This window comes from Diorhabda sublineata, chromosome 2, assembly GCF_026230105.1.
Source record: "Diorhabda sublineata isolate icDioSubl1.1 chromosome 2, icDioSubl1.1, whole genome shotgun sequence".
Lineage (NCBI taxonomy): Eukaryota > Metazoa > Arthropoda > Insecta > Coleoptera > Chrysomelidae > Diorhabda > Diorhabda sublineata.
The window spans coordinates 30975983-30993522 of record NC_079475.1 but is presented as its reverse complement, the minus strand read 5'-3'; the positions used below and the strand labels follow the sequence as shown (position 1 = coordinate 30993522).

The window sequence follows — 17540 nt, the reverse complement described above, 5'->3', positions numbered from 1 at the left end:
TCTGCAACGGTCAAATTTTCAACAAAAAAAATTAATAACTCAAAAAGTATGCTTTTTTCGGAAAAATGTTTTCAAAAAAGTATACTGAGATTTTACAGAAATTGCAAAAATGTATTAATATATAGGGTGTTTTATTCCAAATAACAAAGTTATAGTCGACTTTTGGTAGAACCCGAAGTCGGCCATCTTTGAAAATATTTCATTTAAAAATATTGTGTCTAAAAACTCCAACGTAGAAATTTTCATGATTTTACTATAAGTATTTTGCCATATACAGATAGTTTTAACTCATCGTGGGACACCTACACCTAAATTACACCTAGTCCAGTCTAAACATCAGTTATTGCATTGTCTTCGAAGGTCTTCATCGTCTCCTTCTATTCTACGCTTGATATATCAATGATACATCAATGCTTTCTTCGGCCACCTGTTCTGCTCCATCCTCATTACATCTCATGCCCATACCAAAGCAATTGCTTAGTCTGTATTCTCTCTGAAGTCGAGTATACTCGATACGTTAAAATAGGTTCCACAATGACTTACATATTGTCATTTTTATGTTTAGGTTAATTTTTTCTGTCTACAGCAATGACTTCAGAATTTGTGTAGCTTTTTTCTCCCAGCTGCATTCAATTTCTTATATAAATAGAAACATGAAATATTCATACAATTATTCAGTAGAATCACAATAGAATTTATTGTAAAAAATGTCTGATACAGAATTTAGTGAATTGACTTATTTAAGAACGAAGTACTCTAAAAACTAAATTTGAAGATTTATATTTCAATACTTCGACAATACAATTGAGCGTTTCAAAGTTTTTAAACTTGTTAGTCTAATTAATAACATTAAACTACTAATTGATAATATCTAGCACTTCCAAAATCATATTGATTGTCTTGTTGATTTATCAAGAAAATAGTTCAAGTGGAACATACTGAAAATGAAGAAATGTGTGGAGACCATTTTCACAAAACTGGTAGAATTTGAGACATTGGGTCATCAGTTTGAATACACAAAACATTATAAGGACCTGTCGATTACCTCATCATACGAAACAGTACAATATTTGCGTAAGCATGATTCAACAGTCCTTACAAAGTAAACTAAAATTGAGTAGAGAAAAATAAAAGTTTCTGAGACACACTATGATAATATCATATAGGATTATTTCAATATTGATTCAAAGAACAGCTTCTAGGTAATATTCTACTGCACTCGGTGATATTGAAGAAAGACACATCATATCACTAACGGAAACTGGTAAGATATATAATAACATACACATCACTCAATAAGTCGTATAACTAACAAATAAAAACACATTTTTTTGCCAAACATCAATTTCATTTATCAATGTAATCTCCATCAATAGCAATACAATCATTCAAACACAGTCTTTTAAAAGTTGTTACTTCATATACGTCATATAGATTTGAGAAAATGGTAGCGCCATCTATGTATCAGTCACACGACTTTTTGGGTGACGGTATAATAAGAAATAATAATATAAAAAATCGAACAATGTACAAATAGGTTTATTTTTAGGCTAGAATATATATAAATGGACAAACCGTAATTCTGAATTGTTTGGAAAACCCTTAAGTACAAATTATTAGTGAAAATAATACTTGGAAAGTGATTAAAAGATTCTTATTCAAGAAGAGAAGTTGAGGAAAAGCATATTATCGAGTTGCCACTCTTAATAGAATCGAAGAGGATCACTGTTGTATATAGATTTATTTGGATATAAAGAAATTTGACTTTTCTACCATTACCTGAATACTCCTACACGGCAGAGTTGAGATATTTTCTGGACTATTCGACTATAAGACGTAGATTTCTAAATATTAATTTACACTATTATTAACCTTGCTCTAAGTATCACCTTCTCTTAATTTGTACAACTTATGTTGTTGATTATGAGTAAGTGAAAGAATGAATAAATAAATGAATAAATCAATATAAGAATGAATAATGAGCACTTCTGATTCTTAGTATTTGAAACGTGTAAACTTCATCCGATGTTTTGAAATTTGGTATTTACATCCCCATGGATACGTAAACAAAATATAATATATATATATATATATATATATATATATATATATATATATATATATATATATATATATATATATAATATTTCCTGCTAGCTATTGAATTTTCATTATTAGTAATTTCATGAGCGACGATATATGCGATATATGAAGGGCATCATGGATGAACTTGTCGGAAAATTAATTTGGCTCCATGTTAAGCTTTCGCGTCTGAAACTGAAATTTCCACTGAATATAATTATGTCAGAGATTATAGTTAACATGAAAAGGAGTTATATATTCACCTAAGGCCAAGGATTATGACATAAAATTTAACATGTGAGATCGCAAATTTGAAAAAATCTAAGTATTCTCAATAATTGTATAAATATCATATATACCAGTCTCAGTTTTAATTAGAATGTAGCATTTAGTTTATTAATAAGGTTAATGTCAGTCAATTTATAAACAAAAAAATGTATATATAAGTGATACGGAGTGTGAAAAGATGTTGAGAGAAAGAAACTATTGTTTATACACAAATATACCGCACTATTCAAGAAGCTAGCCATCTCAACTAATCTCTAGTCTCTAGTCTAGTATGTTTATGTTAAATCGTCTTTATTTGAGGCCTGGTCTGTTATTTTTCAATAATTTTTGAAAGATATATAGAAATTTTGACGTTTCTACTACTTTTAGTTGAAATATGCTATTGAACCCGTTTCTTTGTTGGATTCCAAGGCCTCAACCTGCCTACTCCTTAGAATTTCACCGATGGAATGAAAAGCTGAAACAAAAATATGAAACGATTAAAATGGAAAATACAAATAATATGCTTATCATAAAGTATTAATAACACTATTGACTCTAAAACACTCACTGCTAGTTTTGAGCTCACACAGTTAGCATTGTATGTAAAATTTTGATAAATGATTGTCGTCTATTTGGTTCCATTCGTTTATCAGGATATTCCAATGATGTAAAGTGGAAGTAGGATACTGCTCTCCAATTTGTCCCAATTTGTCCCGAACTTAATTTCCTCCAGTATATTCTTCCTTTAATAATATTTTTATAGACTTTTTTCCACAAAATCCTTTCAATTTCCACCAGGTTTCTTTCACTTCTTTTCCAAAACATCCCCAAACTATCACCGAACCTCTACAAATGGTATTACACATAGATATAATATCCATTCTTCTTTTGACATGGGCACAAACACTCTTCTATTAGAGCCAAAAACCTCAAACTTTGACTCCTCACTCCATAGAACTCTTCATGAGTCTAACTTTTATGTTTTTCAGCCCACTGTAACCTCTTCATTTTTTTATGATCCGTTGAATAGGATTCTATACTACCACCCTCAAAGGCAGATCTCTAGATTCCTTGATCTGAGCTGCCATGTCTGGACCCGTGAGTTTTCGATCCCGTTTACTGATCAATACGATACGTTTATATTCAACGGCTGTGGGTTTTCGAGACCGTTCTATTAGACTAAGGAGAGTTGTGAATAATGCACGAGTTTCTACATATAGTTCCTTTGTTTCACCCATTTTATAACTTATAACAAGTCTGAATACGTATACGAACTTCATAAATGATGTCTTGGTCCAAAAAGTATAAATAACAGTACGTTCAAGTGTCTCATGGGGCTAGCTGGGACTAACAATCATAAAAACCAAATAATTTATAGTCAAGGAATTATAAACAAATCAGCTGGTACTTGCAAATAAACAAATAACAGACCCTATTATTTTTATTTTGTAAGACATCGTTTAAACCTTCCCTTGACACTATGAAAGAGAAATTAGTTAAAGTGTATTATTTTGAAATTTGATGAATGGCTTATGGGGTGGGTAAAACTTTTAACCGGTACTGTATATATAACGGATATAGTGCGGTAGATATGTAATGGGACATTATTTTCACTTTAACGAAGTCCAACTCACGTAAAATGAAAATAATTTTGATCGAAAGTTCGATTGAAAGCTTATAACTAAAGAGTCGTGGTCGATAAAATGCTTGTGTGTCACGTGTCAGTTCGAATCATTTCAAATGATTATTGATCACCACACACATTCACCTAAGGAATTATCAGAAACGCAAGAAACAACCAATTTCATTATTTCAAATTTCCAGTGAAGACAGAAAATAATATACTTGTTCATATCTATTTTTAAATATCAGTTTAATTGTTGTGGTTCTATCAATTCAGAGGAGGCAAAATATATATTTTATGTTCCATTATACGATTTTTGGTAATTTCCTGAGAAATCGATATACTATTTACTAAAATAGTGAGTGCGATTAAGGTTTCTATAGTAAAAATAATATTGTATTATTCAATAATGGCTATTACTCATAAGCTTTTTGCACTTGAGATGTCATCACACTTGTTCCAAAGATCAAGACAACCTAGAAAATGATTTATTACACAACTATGAAAATTTCAACTTTTTTAAAATCACTTTGTCACCAAAAACAGGTTGTGAGAGGCATCAGAAATGAATGCTTGTACTTGTTCTTTTTGACAATTTTGACATCCTTCTTTTTAACCTCTTGATATACATTAATTTATCAAAATGAGTAGTGTGTGTTATTTCTCAAATTTCTCGATTCAAGTATTCATTGAATATTTTAGCCATAGACTTGCAATTAGGCCTTGCTTTTCATTATCTGGAAAATATATCAAGAAAACCATGTCTGAATAATGATTTTTGTTTTTTATTACACTAAGATACAGAGTGAGTTTTGCAGTACTTTTGCTCTTTTCCAGTAGTAAACTTAATGATGCTGAATTAGCACATCAACAAGAAATTATTCATTGATGGGTGTCATTAATATATAAATATGAGAACGTTAATAACGGATGTAGATACATCGTCGACGGAAAAGAATATAGAACAAGCTCGTTAGAGAATATTCCAACAGACTCAGTGTATGTTTCTGATTTAGTATTCCCCGCAATACTGATTTTTTGTATAGCGGTTGGCTTCGTAACTCCTGACAAATGTTATAGGAGAAAAAACTGATTGGAATCATCTAAATTCGATTAGTTTCAAATATTTATATATAATATTGATTAGAAACAACTAAAAACGATTCAATTATACTCAAGTTATCATAATATAATCAGTAAATCGTTGGCTTCCAAATTATTCCCAATCCATTCCTTCTTTATACCTGTTTCTATTTTATATATTAACAATAGTTTTTGTTTCCAGGATTTCTGCAGGCCAACATCAAAGCTGATTCCTCTACTTTACCGACATTCCAAACGTCGAGTCAAGTGTTTAAGGTCACCGATAAGGACACTGTTGTGTTACCCTGTGAAGTGTCCAATGCTGGTGAGTGGGTATAGAGCCTAATTTAACAAGTTGAATAATATTATCACTATTTGATAAGAGAATCCATTGATAATACAGTTAGTTGATTATAAAACCTTATATTTGATACCATCAAGTAATCTGAAATTTCGTGTCATCAGAGATTGACGAAGTGTTTTGTTCTCCATTATTCAACCTGGGTTATTCTATGTGTTTATGAAGAATTTACATTTGATACAGCTTTTACAAAATTTTAATAATTCCGAAAATGTGTACTATTAATTTAAAAACAGTGTAATAAAATTTTATTAGCCATTTTCGATAGCGGGTTTGCAAAATACTCTATAAAATTCTAAAAGTTATATTTTGATAAAGACCGAAGTCAAGATTTCATGCTATTAAACTAAGTTTCAATTGAAACTATCTATGAATCTATGATGTAATTAATCCTAGATTCATACATTCATCTATCGTGGTGAATAAAGAAATAAAAGACTTTCAAGAAATTTACTTTGTGTGAGGGTCAAACTGCACCTTTTATTTTGAGAAAAAAATTGATTATTGTGAGAATTTCAATAGTAACAAGCCGATATGTAAAAAAATGAACATTTACAAAAAAATAGTCCATTGCCCTTCGTAAACGTTTCATATTATTTTAAACAACATAGTTTTGTGTTGGAAAGATTTTTTGACAGTGATTTTTTATCGTAATAATCCTAGATTTCAAGTCTTTGTGGAGAACAACAATAGAATTTACTTTCGATCAAAACCTATAAAAAACTTATTTCCATTTCATCTTAACGAGAAAAATAATATGCTTCAGGACTTGATATTTTCTTACCCTGAAATAATGTAAATGCTGATGAACCTGATATCAATTTCGTCGAGTTTTTTTTCTTAGTTTTTTTCCACAAAAATTATACTTTTGACACATATATTGTGATGAAGATAGAGTTAAAACAAAAATTTAAGTACAGTTCTGATTATTTAACATTTTGAATTTAATATGGCTTGCGTCCAGTGTACATATATAACACAATTATTGAATTTTAACATAGAACACAAAATTTTTCAAACTAGGAGGATATATCTATTGAATTGGAAAAAAATGTCCACTTTAAACAATCGATGAAAACAAATCATCAGCACTGTTAGATCTCCTTTCTGACTAATTATCGCTTTTATTAGTCTTACGATACTATAAAATAACGTTTGATGCTAATGTGCTGTTCCAAATTCAGCTAATCTAAGCTGTCTTCTCAAGTTATGCACACAAGGTTTGAATCTGACTACATGAGGACTATTTGAAAGCCAGAATATGGATTTCTGAAAAAATACAATTTTTTTTTTAATTTTGTGCGTATAACAAGGAGAGAGAGATTTTTATCAGTATTCATATTACTCCCCAGAAGTTTCCTACCCCCAACCTATTACCCTTAACTAATACTTCGAATTCAACTTTACCACTTGAATTTATAAAGTAATATTTAGAAATAGAAACGCTTATACGCTTTCGTATGATATCCAGCACCGAACGGTACTATCAAATGCAATTCGTATCTGCAGTTTCCACAGACAACGACGATGCTACTCATTGGCACTCATGGTTCTCACGTTACATTTAGTGTCAACTTAGGAGGAGTAGATATCAAATTATTGGAGAGTTTTTTTGTTTCTCCTCATATTTTCAACTACTTCATAATATCTTTCATACAAAAAACGTTTATACATAGAAGGAACTCCTATTTAAATCACGGAAACTAGCGAACTAACGAGAAAACTGAAACTCTAAATCTTGAAAAGCCGAAGATATTCCTAAAAAAATTTCTCATTCATAAATATCATACAATTGTAGACTGCTATCATTTTGAAAATATTAGTGAATTTGGCAGAAAGATCTCCTTCAATTGATTTGTAACTTGGCCAAAGTAAATTTAATAGTATTGTCAGAGCATGGTGAATGAACGATACTTTGAAGAAAAACCTACAGTATACGATTTATGTTCATTCATACCAAAAAGTAGAGAGTGATTATAGATATAGTGCGAAGGAGTTTATTATGATTTGTGTAAGAAGCTATTCCACTGAACTTGGCAAAGTAGATGTTGAGAATTTATGAAATTATCGCCTTGTTATCAGTCTTTAATGTAAGTGAAATATATCAAATAATTTGGTGGCAAAACTAGGGTTATTTATAGAATTCACCATAAAGCTTACATGAAATAATATGTAAATATATATTTAAGAAAATTGGTTAGTAAAATAGAAGTAGCTGCTGCACCTAACGCAAATTCACAAAATTTGGGGGATATATTAAGAGAATCTACAGTTTCGTATGACATTGTAAAATTTTGATTTCGTGAGTTTAAATGTGCTAGGAGAATTTCAAAATGGAATTTGACGTTGTGGGGCGTGTGTGAAGAGTTTTGGGTATAATCAGAAGAATGGACCTGAACATGGCACAAAATCTAGAGATAGATTCAATATATTGGCTATTCTCTTTCTGAAAAATAAAGAAGCATTTTTCATAACAGATGCGGCCTTAAACCATTTGACATCGTATATATAGGATACCTACTATAGGTCCATTTACTCAAAGTAATAAAGATAATCGGTATAACATTGTTGTATGAACTGACAAAATACGTATTTATAATAACGGTGAGGGATGAAGAAACTTAAACTATAGCTCGGGGGATATCTCATCATTTTATACCCACTTAAGGTTTTATAAAAGAAATCCGAACTGACCAAGAGACAGAATGGAAATACGAAGTTCTTAGAGAGCTAACGATATTTTTCAATATAAAGCACAGTTTCTCCATTATGAATCCATAGATAGTTGTGAAAAAATTATTAGAACATGTGATAAATATGTTAGACATTTTATAAATGAAATGATTGGTGTGACTATGCTAGAATGTTTGCGTATTGTTATATACCACTCCTGATACACATCACAACTATACACTTTTTGAATCAGACTATAGAGGAAAAGCTAATTTGCCGGAAAATCTGAATTCAATAATGGAATCACGGTACGATTTCGGCACTTATCAAAATGATCTCAGTTACAACCTTTAATGCGCGCATGAGGGAGCTCATAAACACCTTTTAGAACATAAATCTGATCCAAAAAACCTAAACGATCAGCCGTTTTTATCGATTTCCCCGAAGAGGGCACATTCCAGGTTATAGATACAAATGGCGTTAACTGTGAAATGCTATTGAATACATGCACAGTTCATAAGAATCGTTAATTTTGTGCTTGTGTTGTGAAAGTCTACTAGTCATACGATCAGTCTAGTTGCGCTAAGTGTAATTATGAGTTACAATGCGTTGTGGGATGATAAACATATTATTCGAATCGACCTTGATTACATTATAATTACCAAGCATATCTCGATATATATATATATATATATATATATATATATATATATATATATATATATATATATATATATATGTATGGTTTTGGGGTTTCGTATATACTGTAACCCAAAGGAACAATTGTGTCCCCATTTCTTGCTACGAAAACCCAGTGTTTACAGCAGTCTAGGATATGGGATGGCTTTAATTCCCAGAGATCTTCGTCTTCTATTTCATACGCACCCAGGTGTAGTGCTCTGGAGTTTCACACTTCGAGAGGAAGTGGATAGTGGTTTCGTCCTCTGTGCAACAAAATTTGCAAGCCGCATAATCTTCTAGGCCAAGCGCCTTCAGGTGTTTTTTGAGGCAACAGTGCCCCGTAAGAACTCGTGTTAGCATTCGTAGATTGTTCTTACTTATGTTGATACATTCAGTAGATTCACTCTGGTTATAGTTTCCCAAAGAGTCTTTGCCTGTCTCAGTCCTGTAGATTATTGGTTTTGTTCCTACCTACCTCATTTTACAGTATTTTTTCCATAGTAGCGTAATATTATTTTTTTTGCCAAGCTGCTTGACTATCGAATAGGATGATGATCTCCTGTTTGCGATAACTCCTCTCTAGATTGAACTGAATACATTTTTCAATTGCATAAATTCCTGCTTGAAAAATGTTTGCTGCGATGCCCAAGCTTTAAGAGTATTCTGGGCCCGTATTCCAGTTACGTCTGCTGTTTTTGATGCATCCGTATACAATTTAATGACATTTCTGCTTATTTCTTGTATGGTGTTTTGATCCCACTTGCTTTTACGGTTTGTTATTGTGGTTTTCTCAAAGCTAAACTTTCTCGATGCAACGTCCTGAGGCATGTCCCAGGCTGGGTCACCAGGTTGGGTCATTATTTATGAACGGGCAAAATTTAATGGGCCCAGTTGCACATAAGCAAGCCAGTCATTGTACCTTTAAGAGATTGTTCCTCTTGGTATTCACACTAGTTCTAGTACATCAAACCACCTCTCAATAAGAGTACCTTGTAAGGTGGACGTGTGAAATTAAACCAAATATCTCGTATCAAATATCAACTTTCTAAATTAAAATGTACATAGAAAGAAAGAATGATCAACCCTATACATTAATATTATTGTTATATGTTTTGGTATTCCATATTTTTTAGGATTATTATGATCAATCGAATATGATCATAACCAAATACTATGTAAGCGAGTCAACAGTGAGAATGGAAATTGGCGTTACTATATCACATATCACAACTAAAGTAATGAACGAATGAAAGTTTTGCTGAGAAGCTCAAAAAACATGTCTTTTTCGGTTTCCTCCAAATCTAGAATGACCACGTTAAATCTAATTTCAGTGTCTCTCAGCACAAAAATAATTGCCAATTTCTGTCATTTACGGAGTTAGCCTCCATTACATTCCAAAGTTATTCAATTTTGAATAAATACTTCAATTATCTAATTGATAGAAATATCTTTTGTTGGCATAGCTGAAATTATGAATATTCTCAACTAACGGCAATTCCATCTAGGATTGAATACGAGCAAGATAAATTTATTTTTTCTCCATTTTGAGAAAAAGTAAAGTAAGAAATAATTTGCCTTTATTATACTACTGGGAGAAGATTTTGGAGCGAGTACTTTAATTTTAAATCAGCATTGAAACTCCTTCGAGATATATAGGATAGTAATTTTAAAGTGGAACTAGGGCTTTTGGATAAAATTCAAATTTCTGGTGAAATTATCATGTTATCTTCTAGTTTATATCAAAAGAATTTGAAATAAAGATTACTGCATTATAAGAATTAATCTAATATTCAAACTTAATGAAACTGAATAAAATGATTGCAGAAACTTTTCCTAATGATTTTATTCTTATGAGAGAATATATTGCAAACATTTACCTATTTGCTTATGTAGATTAAAACTGCATGCACAATCTTCGAAAATACACTTAATAATGATGTACTCATTTGTGGAAATTCGTATTTACCAAAATATCAATATTTGTAGCCTGAAAATAAGAAGTTTCAAATTTTTATTATGGTACATTATTAATGTACTTTGTGTGCATGTTTTTATACATAACGAACTTCTATGTGACAGTCACACAGGAGAAAGTATACCTGCTATTACTTGGTGCATATCAGCGGGTGATAGGGTTCTATAGCTCAGATTATTCCCCTTTGTGGCATTAGCCCACCATTTTGATTCAGCCCTAAATTTGATGGATACTGACGAGTTCAAGGTTATTTGCATGCTTGATGGAAGAAACGCCAAATGAACAATGATCCATTGGTTTTATCGTAATGAGGAAATTTCTGTTTATACTCCGAGTTCAATAATAGAGCTAATAGGATATATAAAATACTTTTACCCATTTGAATTTGTATAACAAACCTTATAATGGAGGGGCTTCCTCTAAATACTCGTAATTGCTCCATTTGTATTGTGTAAAAGGTATTTATTGGATGCGTGACGTGTAGTTAAAGGTCTCTTATTTAAATCCTCATGAGAGTTTTTCTGAAGATATTGTGATAAATAAATAAATAAAACAGTGAGTCATTATTCTTCGGTGTTATTGATAAATCCAGTTATATTTTTGACAAAAGTTATTAGAAGTCTCCTTCACTTATATCAGATGAAGGAGTGCTCTATGAGTATATATTTCAGGGTTTTGATCCCACAGACCAACTGCAAAAATGACATAAGCTGATGCTGGTGTTTGATGAAATAGGAGGTTTGTCCAGAGTTTTTTTTGTTTGTTCTAAGTATCTCAATGCCCAAATGTCGGTTGCATATATTATGGTAGGTAGTACAACGCTATAGATAGGATATTTATTGAGTTGAGAGATGATAAACCCGGTGGGTTGTAATTTTCAAGAGTGGTTCCTTGAGATATTCTCGCTTTTTCTTCTCGCTGTCTTAAGTTGCTTAGAAATATTTCATTCATATTCATGGGTATTAGGGAGCTTAATATCAGCTTTTTCATAACGAAATTATTGCAGACGAATCATATTAGCATTCCTACGGAAAACTATTATTTCAATGTACATGTAAGCAATATTAAAAACAAAATGATATGCTCAATTTACAGTAAACTAGTACAGGAAACAATTAACTAACTAATTGACGTATAAAAAACTATTCTATGAAATCTTGGAGACATTCAGATAGATAGATAGATAGATAGATAGATAGATAGATAGATAGAACGAAATTGAAGAAACTGTATATATTTATAAGCGAGGCGGTGAAAATCAGATCGTTCATAATCAATGAATAATGAAATATTAAAAAAATTACATATATGCGTATTTGTATGTCTATAGGTGTATGTACTCATATATGTATACAAATGTACGAATTTTGCTCTACCAATCACAAACATCGTGGCAAAAATGAGCGTCTCGAATTTTGTGCTTGTATATATTTTTACAGTGTATAATTTAACCATGATCGCATAAAGCGGTTGCAACAACAACATTCAACATTGTACTATGGAAGAGGTCGACGAAATATATTCATATCGTTTAGTTTATGGACGTTTTCTTCATGGATAAACAACTGTAACAAGAATATTGTATTTGGACACTTTGAAACAATGGTTATTTCCTCATGTAATGGTAGATTGACTTGTTTTCCAGGCTGGTTGAATGAATGCATTTCTTAGTGCCAGACACAACGCAGTAAAAATGAAGATCTAACATCACTCCAAGTAACTATTCCTTGTGAGATAATTTTTACCAATAACTCCGTATTATTAGCGAAACCATTTCATTGCAACTGTGCACTTCTTTTCCATTTGTGTGACGACTTTATCAAGAAAAATTCAATATAAAGGAATTGTGCTAAAAGCCAATACTTTAATTTTTCTTAGTCTCTCAGTTGGTTTGAAATATCTGGTTTAAAATGATACTAGATGAGAAAATTGTATAGTTTACTGTTCGAGGTTTACAATCAACAATCTACACGTATCTCGAAAATATCCGATAATACTGTTTATACAGCTCATACAGCTCACAATGATACTTTGCACCCTTCATTTCTTATATACGAATAGATCTCACTTTTTCAAGTACTCTTTGAGTTTATTGAGTGATTCATTTGATGAGATATATGAGGTTTGCTCTGAGAAGTGCAGTAAAAGAAACGAACGAGATTTTGTTTTATTAATCTCTATAATTTCAAGGTATTACACCAGCAAAGTTCACCATTGATTGATATATTTTTGTATGAGATTTTAGCATCAACTTTTTAATACTTATCTGAATCATGGGAACTTCTCTGATCACACATTAAATCAAAGTTTCTATTTCATTCCAATTTGCGTGCCAGCATAAAATAATTATACAGGATCTGAATAGCACCAATTAATGTAACATTGCTTGGTGTAATATATAAAAACACGTGCAAAGATCATTTGTCATGGCAAATTAACAAGTTGATCAATTACCACACGCTACTATACTTTTGTTAGGGTGTTACTGCCACACCTTCATAAAAATGAACAAGTGAAATGGGAATACCAACTTATTAATGCGACAGTATCTCTATCCAGAGTTCATGAAGTCAAACGGTACATTGATTGATGGATTACTCATAATCACATACATAGACCAGGATTACTTAGTTTTTGTTGATGATATGGATAATTGGAGATATGTTGGGAAGTACTCATTTTGGAGAAAGATTCTTGTGAATTTGGTGAGAGTCCGCAGTAGTATTTGTTTCCTGTGTATTGCTTGGGTGGGGATGTATTGAATAACATCTTTTTATTTGAGTGTTCTTTTTATAGTACTGTGATATTACGTTGATATTAAAGTTAATGGCTCATTCTATCTCTATGTTTCACAGGAGAAAAAAATTTAATAATAAAGAGTTTAAGTGACTAGTGGAGCTGTAGCTATTAGCCACTCTGAAGAACTAGTTCACCAAGTTACGAATTTCTCTGACATCGACTACAGAATTGTTGTAAGAGTAGATAATCTCAACTTTTTTCTTTGTTGCAGTATATTTGGTGTTATTGAAATTAATGCTCACGCCCAAATATTTCATTTCAATACATACTTGAAAAAAATGGGAGAAAAACTTGCATTCAAAAATTTTTAGCGCATATTTACAAATGATGCATGTACAAATTTCGAATGCGACTTTTTATCGATTTTTTTTGCCTTTTTTGAAAAAATGTACCATGGCGATGGTAATATTTTTCACACTATCAGGAAGTAAAGATGTTGACAAATAAAAATCCCACCGACTTTAAAAAAACTGATATTATAACAGAAGAAAATTAGGATGCTTTTTCTTTTCTAAGTCAAAATGAGGTATGAAAATAAATATTTCAAACAAAATAAATAACAGTGTATTTGGGACCTAAAAAGTTGAGTTTTCACAACATTTGGTGGAAATATTTTTTTGTAAATAATAAACTTGGTTTTCTAAATTTTCCATATAAATCTTGAAGTTATGTAAGAAAAGTGTCGATACAAAAGTTATAGTGCTTTCCATTACCTACAACTTTGCCTTGTGACTTTTTCATAGGACATAGTTTTGCCAGAAATCCCTTTTTACCCTTAAAATTCACCTCCTTCATCTTTCTGGCCACAGATCGCCCGTAAATTATTTTTGCTTACATTTTTCTAATATTCTCCTCCTTCTCCAAATGGAATCCATCCTAATATTTTTTTCTTAATTTGAAAAATTATCGACCCTATCTCAATAGATACGATATTTGTTTAATATCATTTTTGACTAATTTGTTTCGTAGCTTTGCATGTGCTAATGTCCCAATCATCTGGTTCCAGTGAAATGTTACGCTACACCTTGAATCTCTATTTCCATAGTTTAGGAGGTATATTGATTGGCCTCTGAAATCTGAATGATGAATTCTCTGGATTCTTTTTTTGTGCCTACAAAGCTATTGAAGATACTTTGAGAATCTTGCGAGAATTCATAGATTTCAATTATGTTAACAATCATTTTCCTAACTTTTGTCAGTTATGGACTACCTACCAATAAACTTTGTCATTCTAAAGAATCAACAATGCAGGAATGTCTCCAAATTAATACATTAGTCATAATTATAATATGCAAAAAGAAGCGATTGAAAATAATATTTAACAGACCTGAATATTCAAAATAATAACCATATTGAAAGTATCAAATATATCCCAAATTATAGACTCTTCATATTGACCAGTATATACAAAATTCTGTTGTATTTATGAAATTGGTTTCAATCAAGTTGAATATCATGAATCCAGAACAATGTGAATATATAGAATTATTGTATATCCAGTTCCAGGACAATAAAGTAGAATGATATGAATTGAAAAACTAGGAAGAGAAAACTAGGAAGAGACATGAAAAATTTTAGAAATAAAATATATTCAGTTTCGCAAGCTATGATTCACGAAGAAAGAAATTTTGATAGTTCGGCATTTCTAATCTCAATAACCAGCAATGGAATTTTAAGTGATTGGTTCTACATACTGTTTTTTAAAGCCTTCTGTTTATTTCTCTAAAACTTTTTGATAAATAAATTACATAGGCTAGAGCTAACGTGCCTAACTTTCATAATTGTTGTGCCATAAGATTCTTTCAGTTTATTAAATTCGACTATTTTGTACTTTTAGTATGATATGTTGTATAAAACTGATATTTTCTTTAAACAATATCGACATAGACCCTAATTGATCGTTATTTCGACATTGAAACTTATTTTCATGGAATGTCTTTCAAGTAAATTGCAACTGTGTAGAGATTCTTATTATTATTTTCTTTATTTCACTTTATTTGGGAATTTATCCAAGTCAACAAGCCAATTACACTAACTCAACATCGAAACCAAACATACAAGGCGAATCCAGAAAGGAAGTTTCCCTATTCAAATAAAAAGAACTCACACTTACAATAACATATTGATTTACGAAGAGTACAGTATTCTACTTTTTTTCAACGTAGTCGCCACCAGACACTTGTATCCAATATCAGCTATCTTATTTCTTTGTCGTATAACTCCTGTAAAATACAACCAATGTGTAAGCACCGTCTTCAGCAGCATTCCATGGTTGTCAAAATGCTCACCAAAGAATATGATTCTCTTGAAGTACATGAAAACGTGAAACAGCTGGGAGCAAAATCCGTGCTGCAGGGTGGATGGTCAGTGGTTGTCAAAACAGCTGCTATGCGTCGAGCAGTATGTGTATGTAAAGGTCAGAGTAAATGCTTCGCCATGTGAAAAGAAGTCAAGGAGCAGAATGACCTTTCTGTCCCACAACATCATGCTGACTTTTCGTACCTGACAGGAGAGCCACTACACCGCCATTGCATTGATTGCGGCTTGGTTTACGAGTTGAAGTGCGAAATCCAAGTCTCATTGCCCATAACGATCCTATTCAGGAACTTGTCTCCGTAATCAATCAAGATATCACTGTAGCTATGTCAGTGCTGTTCGTCCAATGCGCTCTTCATGATTGATATCACGCTTCATATAAATATTTACGATGAATTTCAAGTGGCGCGATAAATTGTGCCTTCAAGCACTTTATCACCCACCGAACATCGCCAGAGGTGGAAGAAAATCTTCTATTCCGAATAAATGCTACCACACTACTGGCAAGAAGTGAGACCGTTCAGACTGTCAAATTGATACGTATGTGATAGATCTGTTAATCGTTAGCAATTTACACTTATCAGAACGAGATTCCAATTGAAAACTATCCAAAAAATTTTTTTGCGTTCCCCAAACTATGCGTTTGTCGTTTGGAATTACAAAACAGTGTCATTATGACATTTTTGATGAGAAACGATTTTTGCTTTTATGACCACATTTCTCCAAGCAAGTGCTTTGTTTCGATTCTATTTTCGTTTCTCCAGTATAATAGTGTAGTAAAATTTTAGTTGGGAACATTTTGCTATTGAATTTTTAATACAAGTGATCAGAATGAAGAAATCGCGGCACCAAACTTGCAGGTAGATTTCTCACATGTAACATATATGCATATTATGACGTACCCGTGCACATAAAATATTCATTTCACTACGTATTTGACGATCCCTAAGTACGGATTCTATCAAACATTTCGGGAGTAGTTGAAATATAAAAATATCCACGACGTTGAGCATCATCCGTGGCAGTGAAGCCACTTTTGAAATTCAACTCCACTCTAACAATATAAGCAAACGTTGATTATTAATAGATTTGATTATTATGATTAGTTGTTGAACCCATATAGTTTATTGTTCTACCATTAGAATTAAGGCTCAATTATATGTGCTGCTCATTCTAATGTAAATATTTGAAATAAACAATATAGCTGAAATAATTTCCAAACAATCTACTCCGTTGGCAGTGATCTGATTAACGACAATTTTTCCTATAAAACAGACATATTTTTATATTCAAATAACTAACATTAACAAAGCTATTTATCCAAATTTGTCCCAGAAATGTTTGGTTTTTAACAATTTTATTCCTTATTTTCCTTCATTCAAGAAACATTCAATTTAATTATTTAATTTCTAGCTTATCAATGTAGTTCCAATATTTGATCAATTAGTACAGTATCGACAATTTAAAAAACTTGTTATTCTAAATTTTGAAACTTACCAGGGAGGAATGGAAAAAAGAAGTACAAATTATTTGAATACAAAAAATACCTATAAATAATGTTAATCGTATGGATTATGTGGCAATATCACACATTATTTCAGTTTGTATCTGGCGCATTGGTACCATATGGATACGAAAAGTTCAAGGCGGATTCTGCAATATAAAAATATAGTGGC

General features: G+C 31.6%; 1 protein-coding gene across 1 annotated transcript in view; it reads left to right on the top strand.

Moving 5' to 3' along the window:
• Positions 1-17540, top strand: part of LOC130452850 (limbic system-associated membrane protein-like) — a 1112215-nt gene that overhangs the window by 624974 nt on the left and 469701 nt on the right. Inside the window, exon 3 of the mRNA XM_056792329.1 lies at positions 5262-5384. Coding sequence (XP_056648307.1) covers positions 5262-5384 — 123 coding nt within the window. The remainder of the gene's footprint in view (positions 1-5261; positions 5385-17540) is intronic.